The following is a 17,620-nucleotide window of genomic DNA, read 5'->3' as shown; positions in this document are numbered from 1 at the left end:
ACCCCTGTAGCCAAAAACAATAAATAAAATGGGGGGTTGAAATTTTTTTTTTGTTTTTTGCTTTTTGATTCATACGGGCATATGCTTCATCAATAGTGCTTTTCAAAAATATTTATGGTTATTGCAACATCCCTGCGCAAACCACCCCTATCCTTGAAAATATACTGCAGAAACTACCCCTATACCTTATCCAGCATGTTTTTACGATTTTCTCATTACCTATTCATTTTTTTTAAACAAAACTTATACAAAGTTAAAGACCACTATTTACTCTAAAAATTAGGTCCTATTCATTTTTTTCGTTTAAGCAACCGTTACGGCACAGTGGCGCCGTAAACCTCATATATGCTTTGACGGGCTCCAGTTTTTGTTTATTTTTTCGTCATCTGTTTGTTTTATTGATAAAGTACTTATGTAAAATAAAAGAACACAGTGTATCCTACAAATCATGACCTATGCACATTTTACATTCTTTGCTCCCCAAAGCTACAGTGGTGGCCCAAAATAAATTTTTTCATATTTTCGCCACCTACACGCATTTTATTGCGTTAATGCTACCTTAATAGCACAATACTCACCCCTAAGTGGTCGCTAAGCAGGGATGGATCCAGGGAGGGGTGATGGGGGCGATCACCCCCACCCCTCTCAAACCAAGTGATATTATATTTGAAGATTATAAAAATATTCATTTTTTTTTATAGAAATACTTATATTATATTAATATTATTTTTATAAGAATGACTTTTTATGCTTTAGCGACAGTGGCGGATCCATCATCGTTAAGAGGGGGGTGCCAATTGGTTAAATTTCTATAAAAATAAATGAATATTTTTATAATCTTTGAATATAATATCACTTGGTTTGAGAGGGGGGGGCGTGATCACCCCATCACCCCTCCCTGGATCCGCCACTGCGTAGCGACCACCTAAGGGTAAATATTGTGCTGTTAAGGTAGCATTAATGCAATAAAATGCATGTAGGTGGCGAAAATATGCAAAGATTTATTTTGGGCCACCACTGTGGCTTTGGGGAGCAAAGAATGTAAAATGTGCATAAGTTATAATTTGTAGGTTACACTGTGTTGTTTTATTTTGCATAAGTACTTTATCAATAAAACGAACAGATGACGAAAAAAAAAACAAAACCTGGAGCCCGCGAAAGCATATATGAGGTTTACGGCGCCACTGTGCCGTAACGGTTGCTTATACGAAAAAATGAATAGGACATAATTTTTAGAGTAAATAGTGATCTTTAACCTTGTATAAGTTTTGTTTAAAAAGAATACATAGGTAATGAGAAAATCGTAAAAACATGCTCGCCAAGGGATAGGGGTAGTTTCTGCAGTATATTTTCAAGGATAGGGGTGGTTTTCGCAGAGATGTTGCAATAACCATATATATTTTTGAAAAGCACTATTGATGAAGCATATGCCCATATGGATCAAAAAGCAAAAAACAAAAAAAAATTTTCAACCCCCCATTTTATTTATTTTTTTTTGCTTCAGGGGTTGCACTAGGAAATTGCTTTTGGTGTCCATGCATGGGTAATAATAACGTCCACAAAATGATGTATGAAGCATATTAATAAAGGGCATTGTGTGTGAAGGATTCCAAGAAAATCAATTTATTTATTAATTCTTCTTTTTTTTTGGGTGGTTACGGGGAAAAAATGGGGGTGCATTATACAAATTTGTAAATAGCACCAGTATATGGGTAATCGCTGAAAGTCTTTTTACTCTAGCATAAACGGTTCAGATGGTATAAAAAGGGGTTTTTTAAAATGTAACACCCTGTAATTAAAAAAAGGGCAATTACCCTTAAGTAAAACCTATACCAAAAAATCAGTCAATTATTTGTGAATAATTGCCGCAGGATTTCTTCTTAATTTCCGTTACAGTTAGGGAAAAATATATTTTTTTTTAAAACATTTTTTTTTTAAAACTTGTCAACTTTAGGGCGCCACCCCCGCTAAACGGTGGATGGTAGAGAGATGGTGTTGGAAATAAATCGTAGAAAATATAGTTCTCTTCATATTTCTATAAAAGAAATTTTTTGTAAAAGTTACAGGAAGGGCTACGTTCCGCAAAAACCACAAATTAACCCCTTTAAAGGGGTGAAAAGGGAGGTTCCGGGGCGAAATTTTTTCAGAAAAAGTTAGTCTTATAATAAGCACCCCTTGATATACCAGAAAAAAAATAAAACCGGACTTGTGTCCATTTTGCAAGGTTCAACCTTTGTTTCCTACACTAAGAATGGATCGATTTGCTTTAAAATTTGAGAATAAGTAGTGGATAGTCCAAGGATCAAAATCTATATGATTCCGAAAGGCGCTTTTACCATGGGGGTGGTCGCCACCCCATCTCGGGGGTGAAATTTTTTTATTATATTTTTAGCGCAAAAGTTGATAAACACATTCATTCTGAGCAAAAACTGTTTTATACATTTTTTTGATAAAATTAATAGTTTTCGATATATTCGCTATCGAAAGTGTTAGTTTTGTATAGAAAAAATCAATGTTTTCGATATTACGATTCACTCAATGTTTGACGCAGAAATTTTTTTTTAAAACCAAGTTCTTGGGCATTAAATAACCTACAATTTTATATCAAACATTTTTTCGTATCTCTGCTAATCTTTCTATTCTGAAGAAAATGGCATTTTTTACCAAACTACAAAAATTCGTTATTCGCTTTTAACTCCAGTTTTTTTAAAAACTAATCATTCTAAGCCGGTAAAACTTCTAGAATATATTTATAATACAGAAATAAATAAGAATAAATAAAGCCAATGCCCGAAAACACCGTTAACTTATATTATTATGCTTCCAATTGGATTTCTCCTCTTTTTTTTTTTTCAAAAAAAATATTGATTTTTTAACCGTAACTTTTTTACTTTTTATCTTAGAACCTTTGATAACAAAATAATTTTGTAGGTTTTTACAAGGTCCATTAGTCTATTTATATTAAATATTTTTAAAATCCTCAGTCGCAGAAAGAGTAGACTTTGAAAGGGATGGTAAAGGTGGTTTTTGCATGTTATTACAAGTTTTAATTGTCAATAGCTCACTTAATTTTTGCTCTAGAAAAATTTTTGTAAACCAAGTTCTTGGGAATTAAATAAGCTACAATTTCCTATTTGAACATTTTTTTGTATCTCTGATGTTAGTTTTGCTATTCTGAAGAAGAGGCCGTTTTTTTCCAAACTACAAAAATTCGTTATTCGCTTAAAACCCCATTTTTTTAAAACTAGTCTTTCTAAGCGGGTCAAACTTCTAAAACCTATTAATAATACATAAGTTAAAAAGCCCAAATAAGGTTAATGACTAATTTTAATTAGGGTGGTGATTAGAGGGTTGCTTGCGATCACTTTTTCGCTGAAAAAAATGGGGACTGACATTCTTTTCATTATAAGTCACTTAATTTTTGAGCTAGAGTTTTTATTTTATTTCTGGTGATAGATATTTTTAAGTGTTTTAAATAAGTTTGAACAAGTTTTCCTCGAAAAATGCATAGATTTCCCGTCTTTTGACTTTGGAACTACAATATTTAGCATTTAACGAAGAAGAGCCAACATATAATAAAGTATAGCTCGATTACCTATTAATGTTAAAGAAAATTTAAAAAATTGGTTTTGTTTATTTTTTCAAAAGGTACATTTTGGTTAAGTAAAGTTGTTTTGGTAAAACGAAAACTTTTGGAGTTATTAGCAGAAAACTTATTAAAAACATTGATTTTTTCGATATAAAACTAACACTTTCGATAGCGAATAAATCGAAAACTATCAATTTTGTGAAAAAAATGTATAGAAACTTTTTGCTTAGAATGAACGTTTTTACCAAGTTTTGTGATTAAAGTGTAATAAAAAATTTCCATCCCCGAGATGGGGTGGCAACCACCATTTCGGCATGATATAGATTTTGATCCTTGGACTATCCACTACTTATTCTCAAATTTTCAAGCAAATCGATCCATTCTGTAAAAATTGCGAGGTTTTGTCCTATTTTAAGCTTCGTTACTTGGACTACGATGACTGTAATGGTATAGGATCCGATATAAGGTCGATTTGCGCCGATCTGTTTAATGGATAAAAATTATTGGATATGTAATTTGGTATGTTAACAATTATTACAAAAAAACAAGGGTTGTCCGATCTAATTTGGTTCTAACTAAAATTAATTAATGATTAAAAAATGACATTTTTTTTTATAAATTTAAAGAAAAAATTCGACCCGGGCAGATATTATTTAAGATTTATTGGATCTTTCTAAAAACAAAAACAGTCTTTTGTGATATTTCCCTAAAGTTGATCGTTTTCGTGTTATAAACAATTTAAAACTGAAAAAAAAAACGAAAGATGACAATTTTCAAGGCTCAAAAACACAAGTAAAAAATATCATTTTTGTAATCATCAAGTACATAAATTCAAGTTCAAACCTATTTCTATCAGGTGCCGATAAGAATTTTAGCCATGTATTATTCTAAAACATATTTTTTTAATTGTTAATGAGGAAGATTTCTTATGGGGAGACGGACATTAATAATAATAACTAAAAAACAATCTTTCATAATGAAATAAGTCCAAAAGACTCATCAGTAACTAATAGAATAAGTTTGAACTTGAATTTGGGTACGTATAATATCTGCCCGGGTCGAATTTTTTTTAATTTATAAAAAAAAGTCATTTTTTAATTATTAATTAATTATAGTTAGAACAAGATTAGATCGGGAAACCCTTATTTTTTGTAATTGTTAACATGCTAAATTACATAACCAATAATTTTTATCCATTAAACAGATCGGTGCAAATCGACTTTATATCGTAACTTGGACTATAAGTGCCATATTTCTTGCAAATAATTATATTGGTATGAAAAATGTTATATCAAATTTTGATTCTTCTTGTTGTATTACGGTTCAGAAATTAAAAAAAAAAATTAGTAATAATTTTTTTCTGAACGAACTGTTATATATAAAATCAAATTTTGACATTTGAAAACCGCTTCGCGCGTACCGCACCGCAATCTTCAACCTCCCGGTGCTACAGCCCCGAAAAGACCCCTGGTTAAACCGGCGCTGTGTCATACTGGGGAAGAAAATGCTTAGAAAATATGCGAAACTCCAGTGCTCAAAACGAAAAATTTAAACGTACTCAGCAGTAGTATTTCTCTTTTCCCGACACCTCTATTAAGAAAATAAATGGGTATAATGTGAAGACTAAGGATAGGACATACACGCATTATTCATGGATATCTTATCCTCCGAAGATCAGCCATTATGTATTCACTGTAATGATGCCTAACTCACTGTCAGACAAATCCTAACGGCCAACCTCATTGCCAACGATTTTAACGGTAGTTTGGAGGAGCTTCTAAATTCTGCAAACATTTTCGACAGACTGATAAATTTCTTGAAGATTTCACAGTTGTATTATCAAATTTGGTGCAGATAAAGTTGAAAATACAATTTGGAAATTTGAAAACAAAAACATAAATTATTTATAGTCTGTGCAATACCTTAATCTTTGGTAGGGGAGCTTAAGCGGGGATTTTTTCAGTTACTCAAGCGCGTCAGATTATCATATGTGGGGGAAACCTGGTACCCTGCAGATGTACCTCTACCAAATATTGGCTATTAACACAGGGAAGTTCGTTATGGGGCCCGAAAAAAAATCTATCCTTAAAATACTCGAAATTGTCAGATTAAGATAAGGTAAGTAAAGTACATGCAAAAGAGTGTATATTTCAAAAATCTGACGATTTGAGCGGGGCGTGAGGAAATGGGTGAATAAAAATTTTCGCAAAAAAAGCGAATATTTCGCCAAATGAACGTCAGATTGAAAAACTACAAAATATGTCTTCAATATTTTTTAAAAATCAATCGACTGGTACTAAACAGGACCCCTACGGAGAGTGGTGGGGTTTAAATTTAAAATTTTAAATAGAGACCCCGAGCTATTTCGTAGAATGAACACCAGATCGAAAAACTGCAAAAAACACTTTCAAAATGTTTTTGAAAAATCTACTGAATGGTACCAAACACGACCCCCACGGAGGTGGGATAGGGGGTTACTGTAAAATCTTAAATGGGACCCCCAAATTTTTATTGCAGATTTGGATTCTTCACGTAAAAATAAGCAACTTGTATTCGAGACATTTTTTCGAATTGTGGATAGATGGCGCTATAATCGGGAAAAACCATTGTTGGAAATGGAAAATTAAATTAAAAAATGGAAAGTCCCCACTAAAATGGAAAATTTTACTTAACTTTTTTTGGTTTTAGGACCTAATAATCACAACCCAATAGGTCTCCATAACGCTCGAGTTACTGCAAATTTAGCATATTTTTCTTCCCTACCATAATACTCCAATGTTTAACCCTGAAGTAGTCACACCGTTAGAAAAAATCTGTCATTTTATCCTATTCCGTGATAACTTGATGAACAATTTTGCAACATAACTTTCCACTCGTAAGCGCCTCGAGGAAGATTGCAATAATGCGTGGTATTTTTTTAATTATTTTTTTTTTTAGTTTTGCTTTGGTGAGAACCAGTTAGCTTTAAAATTGTTAGAAATAGATATTTTTAACATAAGTAAACAAAAATATTATAAACTAGAAATTTGTTTTAAATTCTTATTTAAATTCGTATTGTTAGATTTTTTGAAGTGAAAACTTCTTTAGGGACGTTGTGCACTTTTTGGATAGGGGAAAAAGCATTGAATTCGCGACCGTCATCGCGACCGTCATTGCGACCGTCATCGCTTATGCTATATATTATGTGTATGTATATATAAATTTTGTAGAGGTATTTAAATTTAAAATAAATGTAAAACATATTTTAAGATGGGGAAAAGGGATTTATTTGGCGACCGTCATTTCTTCGGCGAAATAAATTTTGTATTTATGTATATTATATGTATGTATATATAAATTGTATAGAAATATTTAAATTTAAAATAAATGTAAAACCTGTTTTGTATGGGGAAAAATAATTTTTTTGGCGACCGTCATCGCGACCGTCATCGCTTCGACGAAATAAATTTTGTACGTATATTATTATAATGTACGTATAATAATAGTAATATTATTGAAATGAAAACTTCTTTAAGGACGTTGTGCACTTTATAGATGGGAAAAAAGCATTGAATTCGCGACCGTCATCTCTTCGGCGAAATCAATTTTGTACGTATATGCATGTTATTATGTGTTTGTATATATAAATAGTGTAGAAGGCAACAACGCGTATATAATATTGGTAATAAAGCTATTTTTGGATGGGGATAAAGAATTGATTTCGCGACCGTCATCGTTTAGTCGAAATACATTTTGTATGTATATATATTATCTTCTTCTTCAGCCTGTTTGCATCCACTCCTAGACAAAGAGCTCCCTATGAGTTTTCCATTCTTCTCTGTTTTGTGCTATTTGGTGCGTTTCTCCCTATTTTTGCTTTGATGTCGTCTAGCCATCGTTTTTTTGGTTTTCCTCTACTACGACTGTGCTCGCGTGGTCTCCAATGTACAATGTTTCTCGTCCACGTTTCGATGTTTTGTCGTGCCACGTGTCCTACCCAGGTCCGTTTCATTTGAATTTCAATTCTTCCGATTACATATTCCACTTTTGTCCTGCTTCGCACGTCCTCATTTTGTATATGTTCCCTCAGAGATACCCCTAACATAGCTCGTTTGATAGCCCTCTGTGTCGTTCTCAATCTATTGACGCAACGCGTGTATAATATAGGTATAGAATTTCTTTTTGGATTGAGAAAAGGCATTTAATTCGCAGCCGTCATCGCTACAGCGAGATATTAGTAATTTATACACTATTGGTTGAATTGCGTATGTATAAGTTCGAATGAAGGTATAATGGTTGGAGGAGGGATATACTCTGGGCTAATTAGCAAAATTCATGGAAAAGTTATTTACCAGCAATTTTATTGCTGGAATCGAATTATAAGATCCTATATATTAATAATATAGGTATGCAAAGTCCGCAGATAGTGTGCTACTTTTTTTATAAACAAAATGGCGCCGACAAATCGTATTTTTTTCAATTATTGCTCTATAACTTCGAAGATTTTAACTTTACAACAAAAACACCCAAATAAAAATTCACCGCAATTAAATTCTGCATAGAGATAGGTTTTTCACGATTTGCTCTGACGAAAATTTTCCTCGGAAAATGCGGGTTTTCCTAACAAAAACTCTAATTTTCAAATAAAGTTTTCGGTAAGTAATTATTAATCAATAATTAAATAACTTAGTGACATCAAAGCTTTCTTGGTATAGATTGTAATTCCAGAAGCTGGTGAAAATTAAACGAATATTTTAGCAACAATTCAATTGTTAATTAACAATTTACGATCGCAATAATAACCAAAATAATCATGATACGCTGATCAAACTTATAAAGATTATAAAGATGAGATGCTTATTTAATATTTTATCGACAAAATATAAATTTTTCTTTTTTTTACATAATCTTTAAATTTTGAAAAAAAAATAGTTATAATACGCTGGTCTAATTAGTAAAGTACAAAGAAAGGTTATTTACCAGGAATTTTATTGCTTGAATCGAATTATAAGATCCTATGTATTATTAATATAGGTATGCAAAGTCCGCAGATAGTGTGCTACTTTTTTTATAAACAAAATGGCGCCGACAAATCGTATTTTTTTCAATTATTGCTCTATAACTCCGAAGATTTTAACTTTACACCAAAAACACTCAAATAAAAATCCACCCCAATTTAATTCTACATAGAAGCGTGTTTTTCCGATTTGCTCCGACGAAAATTTTCCTCGGAAAATGTGGGTTTTCCCAACAAAATCTCGAATTTTCAAATAAATTTTTTGGGCCAGCAATTATTTATCAATAATTATATAGCTTGGTGAAATAAAAGCTTTCTTGGTGTAGATTATAAATTCAAAAGCCGGTGAAAATGAAACGAATATTTTAGCAACAATTCAATTGTTAATTAACAATTTACAGTCTCAATAACAACCAAAATAATTATGAGACATTGATCAAACTTTGAAAGATTATAAAGGTGTGATGCCTATTTAATATTTTGTTGACAAAATATAAATTTTTCATTTTTTTGCATAATCCTTAAATATTTAAAAAAAAAATTAACATTTCTCAGAAATTGTTTATTATATTCTAATTTTATAAAATACTTAAAATGCGTATTTCATAGGTTTTGAAAATGAATGCTTTAAAAAAATTTTCCAACCATTTGCAAAAAAGTTATGAAACAGCAAAATAAATATACGATTTCTCCGTTATTTATAATTTGTTTTAATTGTTTCAAAGCTTAAAAGTGAGTCTATGGTACAATCTAATTACTCACAAAGTATGTAAAAAATTAGTGCAATGGTTATATTTTAATCAAAGATTAAAAATACTTTTTTTTGTAATTTTTAGCGCAAAAGTAGGCCTGATACAGAGTCGAAGCTAAAATGTTCACTCGAAGCGACTGACACGCAGCATATTATATTATTTATAAAAGTGTACGTCTCGCGCGGCCGGTCGTCGCTCCGAGTGGAAATTTTAGCTACATTACTGTATTATTCTACTTTCGCGCGTGTAAATTGCAAAAAAATATATTTATAACCTTTAATTAAAATAGCACCATTAAACTGATAATCGATATTTTTTTGTAAATAATTAGCTTGTACTTTAAACTCACTTCTACGCTTTGAAAGAATTAATAAAAATTATAAACACCCTAGTAATCGTATGTTTATTTTGCTGTTTCATAACTTTTTTGCAAATGGTTGCAAGAAAGTTTTAAAGCATTCATTTTCAAGAAATTTGAAATGCGCATTTTAGTTATTTTTTAAAATTACAATATAATAAAAACTTTCTGAGAAACGTTAATTTGTTTATAACTATTTTTTTAAACATTTAAAGATTACGCAAAAAAAAACAAAAAATTTATATTTTGTCGACAAAATGTTAAATAGGCATCTCATCTTTATAAGATTTCAAAGTTTGATTGGTGTATCATAATTATTTTGGGGATTATTGCGACCGTAAATTATTAATTAACAATTGAATTGTCGCTAAAATATTCGTTTAATTTTTATCAGCTTCTGGAACTATGATCTAAACAAAGAAGGCTTTTAAGTCGCCAAATTATTTAATTATTGGTAAATAATTACTTATTTAAAACTTTATTTGAAAATTAAAGATTTTGTAAAGAAAACCCGCATTTTCCGAGGAAAATTTTCATCGGAGCAGATCAGGAAAAACACGTCTCTATGCATAATTTAATCACAGTGAATTTTTATTTGAGTATTTTTTTGTAAAATTAAAATCTTCGGAGTTATAGAGCAATAATTGAAAAAAAAACACGATTTTCGGGCGCCATTTTGTTTATAAAAAAAGTAGCACACTATCTGAGGACTTTGCATACCTATATTATTAATATATAGGATCTTATAATTCGATTCCAGCAATAAAATTGCTGGTAAATAACTTTTCCCGAAAATGGCCTATTCTCCGATAATCAGCCCAGACTAATAGAGTGTGTACCCAAAGGAGCTTGCGAAGCAAGCGCAAAAGGGGCCACACGGTCAAAAAATCTAATCATTTTAAGTGATTAGTGTTTAAAGTATTTTTGAAGTAAAAACTTCTGTAGTGATTTTGTGCACTTTCTGGATGGGGAAAAAGCATTGAATTCGTAAACGTCATCGCTTCGCCGAAATAAATTCTGTACGTTTATGTATTATGTGTATGTACATATAAATAGTATAGGCTGCACCCAATGGGCATTAAATGTAGGTATATCACTTCTCTTTGGATGGGGAAAAAGCATTGAACTCGCGATCGTTATCGACACGGCAGATATTAGTAATTTATATACTGTAGGTTGAATTGCGTATAAGTTCGACCGAAGTTATAATGGTTGGAGGAGGGATAGAGTGTGTACCCGAAGTCTGTACTTCGTAAGAAATTTTTACTTCTGTCGGCACTCCCACGAGTGTCCTAATTTTTTTTACGCGCGACTACTTACGTGACAGAACTGAGCGCGACTGCTCCCGGGTTAAAAACGTTGAATTACTGCATCTGTGTCAATGACCTGTGTTGTCGAGACCGGTTAAACTAAATAAACAAAATTGATATAGTTTTTATAATTCTTTTGAATTTATTACTCAAAATAAGAGTTTTTTAAGACAGTTTATCACTTAATGGCGTTTGATATTTAGTTACTTTAAGAAGAGAAAGAGTCAAGTTATGAACAAAAATACACTAAACTTATAAACTCATATAGAATAAATCAAGCGTATGGGTATGGAGTCTATTAACAAATAATTTCAAGAACAAATAGTGTTTTATAAAATTTTATTTTTTATAATAATTTTTAACTTTTAGAAAAAAGAATATTTTATATCTAGTCCCATAATGAAATATGGAATAAGATTATACAGGATTGTGTACCAAGATTTAAAACATTTAATAATTCCAAATTATTTCCTAGTTGGTATACAAAAGAAATAAAAGATTTAATTAAAAATAAAAACAAATTCAGAAAATTACAGAACATATCAAATTACTAGTTAGAAAAATACAAGGAAAGCAGACTTGCATTAAAATACTTAATAAAAATAGGAGAGAATAAATATTTAAAAAAAGTGCAACAAAATGTGAAGGGTAATATAAATTATTTTTGGAACTAAATTAAAATAATTAAAAACAAAAAATCCAATTTTACTCATGCTGGAAATTTTGTTTACTTAGGTCAGAATGTTGATGGTGAAAATACAGCTGAAGTATTTGCTAAGTTTTTTGCATCTATATACACTTCAGATAAAGCGACTTGTAATTTAGATTATGGTAATAGTTCTTACTTACATAATGATTTTTTTCGCAATTGAATCAATAGATTACAATGCTTTCAAAGAAGCTGTTAAAAAAATTAAAACCAAAGAAAGCGGCGGGTACTGACGGTATTCCACCTTATGTATTAAAAGGTTGTAGTGAGTGGTTGATTGAACCGATGGTACATATTTTTAATAGCATAATTAATCCTAAAGTCTTTCCTACAATTTGGAAAACTGCAGTTACTACACCAATACATAAATCTGGAACATAACAAATCATTGAAAACTACAGACCTATAGCAATAATGTGTGTTCCCGCCAAACTTTTTGAACATATTATACATAACAAGTTATTTTCATAATATATAGAAAAGTATATAATGTCTCAACAGCACGGTTTTGTGCTAAACAAGTCAGTAAATACAAATTTATTTATTTTTGCAGACCAGGTTGCTGACACATTAAGCACTAAATTGCAACTTAATACGGTATATACGGATTTTAGAAAAGCTTTTGACAGCGTTAATCATGATGTGTTACTAAAAAAGTTAAGTATATATCGCCGCTTCTCAAGAACGTAGGCTTAAATCAAAATTTGACGAAATTGACTTATTAATGCAGATCTACTAAAAATAAAAGTATCTATCGCGTGATTAAAGACCTATGACGTTAATATTAATAGTCGCTAAGAGATGACACCAAGTGTCTATATTTGTTTAGCGCGAAATCAGTTAAATACTTAACATTTTCGTATGAATACAGACCCAAGCTAGTTACGCCGCAGAATAGCGCAGAACGTGAAGCAATTTGTGTGTTTATTTCTCGTCAAGGACGAACGATCCTATACTTACGATCAGTTTTTGTGAAAATTATCTCTAAAATAAGGACCCTTTTTATAGTTAGGTCAGCGTTTTAACAAAGTTGAAGTAAATGTTTCTGAGGAAAAAAGACTCAAATGTAATAGGGGTTAACAAAAACACTATAAATTTATCTAGTGATCACAGTTTGTATTTAGATATATTTATAACAAAATTGTATAGGTAATTTCTTTAAGTAACAACTTATTCGGAGTTATGCTCATAATCATATCCATAAAATTTTAAAATGCCTCTCCTCTAAAATCGTCTTTTTTGACTTAAGCCTACGTTCTTGCGAAGCGGCGATATGGCTTGTCTAATAATTTTATTAAACTCATCAAAAGTTATCTGGAAAACAGACGTTTTGTAGTTCGACACAAAGGTAATGTATCAGGAAAGTTTTACGCCAATTCCGGAGTTCCTCAGGGTTCAAATTTAGGACCTCTTCTCTTTATTATATTCATTAACAACCTTCCTTTTATTTGTAAATAGGGTAAAGGCACCAGTTGTTGGCCATGTGCTAGTTATTGGCCTACTAATATGTTTTAATTAGAATTAGGAAAATGTTGGTATTTTGTTAATTCTAACCACTTTTTTAAGTTTGGCAACATGTCTCCTAGAGTATGTCACATCTAGTTTCAAGGTAACCATTACATTTTAGTCAGTATTCGATGTTGAACGAGACAGTCTTCTGTGCCGCTAGTTTTTAACCGAAATTTTGTTATTTACCTAGAGAAACTTGTGTTGGTCGGTAAGTACTATATACTGCAATTCACTTTCTACTTTATGTTTTATGTTTTTGTGAGAATATAGTGTATGTCCTGCTTCAAATTGCATACCGAATTTAACGTTATTTATTCAAATAACGTAAATTTTAAGGTGGCCAACTACTAATGCATGAAATTATCAATGTATCAGTTATTGGCCTAGATAGCCAATAACTGAAACATCAGATTTTGTAAGAATCTAGTGACTGACATATGTTAAAAACTAGTGTTTTATGTGTGGCCAATAACTAATTATTATAAATTGTTTTAGAAAATATGCCAAAACCATCTAAAACTGAAAACAATTATAAAAAAAGTATTCCGAAGACGATGTTAAAAAAGCTTTAGAGTTAATTAAAAATGGTATGAGTAAGCGAGAAGCCTCAAGAATTTTTAATATTCCCAGAGCCACTATAATTTACCGGAAAAGTGAAAAATTTCATAACAAGATAACGCATGGACCAGATCCATTTCTTTCGAAGGATGAAGAGGAACAACTGAAACGCTGGATTTTTCATTGTCAAAATAGAGGATTTCCTGTTCGTGTTGACGACATTAAGGACTCCGTTAAATCATTTTTAGAGAGTAACCCTAAAGTTAATCCATTTGTTGAAAATATACCAGGTAGAACATGGCTATCAGCATTTCTAAAGCGCAATCCCAACATTTCGCTAAGGACTTCAGAAGGAGTGACATCAGCAAGTTCAAACATTAACCAAAGAGATATTACCAAATGGTTTGACAACATAAAATCTTATCTAGATAAAAATGGAATTTCAGACGTTCTTCAAGATCCAACAAGAATCTTTAATGGTGACGAGACCTGTTTTTATTTATGTCCCAAAAATAAAAAGGTTTTGGCTATGAAGGGTTCCAGAAACGTCTATGAAATTGAACATAACCCAAAGGTTAACTTAACAGTTATGTTCACATTTTCTGCAATAGGCAATATTTTACCTCCTATGATAATTTATCCCCATAAAAGATTGCCAAATGATATATTAAGTGCTGTGCCAAATTCGTGGGGTATTGGTTTAACAGAAAATGGTTGGATGGACAACAAAAACTTTTATGAATATATTGGAAATATATTTAACCCTTATTTAGATCGAAATAATATTACACGTCCGGTGATACTTTTTGTTGATGGGCATAAAACCCATTTAACTGTACAGACAAGTCAACTTTGTACAGATTTGAAAATTATTTTAGTAGCTTTATATCCTAATGCCACGAGATTAATGCAACCAGCGGATGTGGCTGCATTTAAGCCTCTAAAAACTTTTTGGAACAAAGCTGTGCTTCAGTTTAGGAGAGACAACCCCCAAAAAGTCTTAACGAAAGTACAGTTTGCCTCTGTTTTAAAATCTGCTATAGATAGGTTAAATCCAGATGTTATCAGAAGTGGGTTTAGGGCATGCGGTATATTTCCTTGGAATTCTTCTGCTCTTGACTATTCAAAATGTCTTGGGAAAGAATTTGAAACTGAAGATAATCTGGATGAGCACAATGATTTACCAACACTTATTGATCCAAATACAACAATTTCTTATAAACAGTTTTGTGAAATAGTTGGCAATGACAAAATTAAACAGCTATGTCGAAATAATTGTAAAACTCAATCTGATGATTACCAAATATTGAAACAAATCTTTTCAGCATTTACAGAAAAATCCTCGGTAGAAATATCTACAAAGGACGAACAAGAAAAAATTTTAGAAGAAGAAGTAGAATTTTTAGACACAAGTGAAGTAATTTTCGATATAAATGATATACCTGTAATAATAGATGATACTGAAATAGTAAACATTCCTGAAATGGAGAACAAAACCTTGATAGTACCCGAGAATGAAATTTTCAACATGCAAGGAATAGAAGAATATACAAATGAAGCTGAATCAAGTGTGACGAAAACGGTTAAAGAAGATCAAAAAACCAAAAAACCCGAGAAATCCCTTAACATTTCTGAAAATATATCTGTAAATGCTACAAATAAATCTATTGCGACTTACTTAATATGGCCGGATACTCCAGCACGAAAAGGAAAAAAGCAAACTCAAAAGCTTCCATTTGTTCTAACTTCATCAGATAGAAGAAAAATAGTAAAAGAAAAAATGGAAAAAAAATTAGAAGAGGAGCGTAAAAAGGAACAGAGGAAACTTGAAAGAAAGGAAAAACAAAGTATTAAAGAAAATCAAAAGAAAATAAAAAGCTCGAATAATAAAAAACCCAAAAAGTTAGCTAAAACTTTTAACAAGTCTGAAGAGAAAAGTAGACAACCCATAGAAATGATCTCAACAAAATTAAAAAAGGGTGTAAAAGTTCACTTTCCTATTGAAAAATATCCAGAAAAGACAAAAAAAGCATTGAAAGTATTTTCTCCTCTAAACCATGAAAGTAGAAGTAACAATACTGCGGTTTTTGAGCCACCACTACCTGAATTTGTCAAAGTTCCTACACCAGAATTTCATTCTCACACAAAATCATCAAGCTCTGTAAATAACCAAGATAATCTTGACATTTTCAAGCATTCACCTACACCAGAAGCGAATTTGAGATTATCTCCGAAAATATTTTCTCGCCCACACTAAATCTCCAAGCCCTGAGAAAAAAATTGTACCCAAACGGAAATTATTTGATGATAATACAAATCAGTCCTCAACAAAAATTACAATTCTGTCTGATAATTTATTATCAAATATTCCTTCACACTTCGAAAATCGAAACTTGGTATCAAACGTTCTTCCGCGTTTTAAAAATACAAACTTGGTATCAAACATTCCATCACATTTTAAAAATCAAAAAGTCTCTAAAGGTGTGTGTTATCTATGTGTACTAAATATTACAGAGTGTAAGGAAGGCATTAGATGCCAAATGTGTCTTAGAACATATCATGTAACTTGCATAACAAGATTCTATGGCGACACAGATCAAGTATATGTTTGCGAATCTTGTCAGATAAAAAATAAATAAGAATAAAAAATAAAATTTACTTTGACATACAGTAAAACCTGTGTTAACGGCCACCTGTAAAAACCGGCCACCTGAACTAGCCGGCCAATTTCAAAGTTCCCCAAACCAAAATTTGTGTACTACAAACCTGGTATTAGCGACCACCTTGTTATATCGGCCAATAGTTCTGTCATTTTTAGTGACCGTTACTGACAGGTTTTACTGTATCTTTTTTTTTGTGTCCACACTCATCACAAAATCCTTGCTTACCCAAACACCTACCTATCTACTTATTTTAACTTAAGAATTATTTGGTGACATATCACTTTAAAAAATGATGGCCAATCACTAACACATATGGTGTCAATAACTAGATCAGGGTGGCCAATAACTGGTTCATTTGCACGTTTACAAAAGAACACATATAAAATATTTTCAGACCTAAAAGATTAACATAATAAAATTTTACAATATGTAGAAATAATAATAAAATTCCATGATGTTAAAAATAGTTATAATAGGCCACAGTGACAAAACATTTCATAGATATATCGACGTGCTCTCCTTAAGAGGCCAATAACTGGTGCTTTTACCCTATATTAACTGTCTTTTATTGCAGATGATTTAAAAATGTACAAAATTATTCGGTCATTACGTGATTGTATTAAATTACAGAGAGACATTGATAGTATTTACGAATGGAGTATAGTTAATAAGTTAGAGTTTAATATTAATAAATGTAAAGTTATGACGATAACTCGGTTACAGGAACCAGTTATTTTTGATTATGAAATGGGAGGTGAGAGATTGAGTAGGGTTACTGAAGTAAAAGACTTGGGAGTAACATACAATCAAGTTTTTTCGTTTGGGAAACATATAAATCAGTCGATCTCAGCGGCAAACAAATTGTTTGGATTTATTAGAAGACAAACAATGGCATTTACAAACATTAATACAATAAAATTTCTCTATTTTACTTTAGTGCGACCTAAATTGGAATTTGCAAGTGTAATATGGTTTTGTGAGTATATGTCAACACTTAAAGAATTAGAAAAGGTACAAAATAAAGTTCGTCGGTATTTGTATTTAAAAAAACACAAAAAATGGCCTTATTATAATTCTGTTAGGTCAGCTCACTTAAGAAACGAGTTTAAAATATTGTCTCTAAGACAAAGAAGGGACTTAATGGTAATTAAGTTTATTGACAATATAATTAACAAT

General features: G+C 31.3%; 1 protein-coding gene across 1 annotated transcript; it reads left to right on the top strand.

Annotated features, from left to right (window-relative positions):
* The first annotated feature begins 11,891 nt into the window (after nucleotides 1-11,891).
* On the top strand, nucleotides 11,892-16,038 carry LOC126880881 (myotubularin-related protein DDB_G0290005-like). Its single transcript, XM_050644953.1, has 2 exons — nucleotides 11,892-11,979; nucleotides 14,825-16,038. Exons 1-2 carry the CDS (start codon nucleotides 11,892-11,894, stop codon nucleotides 16,036-16,038), a joined length of 1,302 nt encoding a protein of 433 aa, XP_050500910.1.
* Nucleotides 16,039-17,620: the final 1,582 nt, after the last annotated feature.

The sequence above is a fragment of the Diabrotica virgifera genome, chromosome 2 (genome assembly GCF_917563875.1).
Source record: "Diabrotica virgifera virgifera chromosome 2, PGI_DIABVI_V3a".
Lineage (NCBI taxonomy): Eukaryota > Metazoa > Arthropoda > Insecta > Coleoptera > Chrysomelidae > Diabrotica > Diabrotica virgifera.
This window is presented reverse-complemented; position numbering and strand designations above follow the sequence as displayed.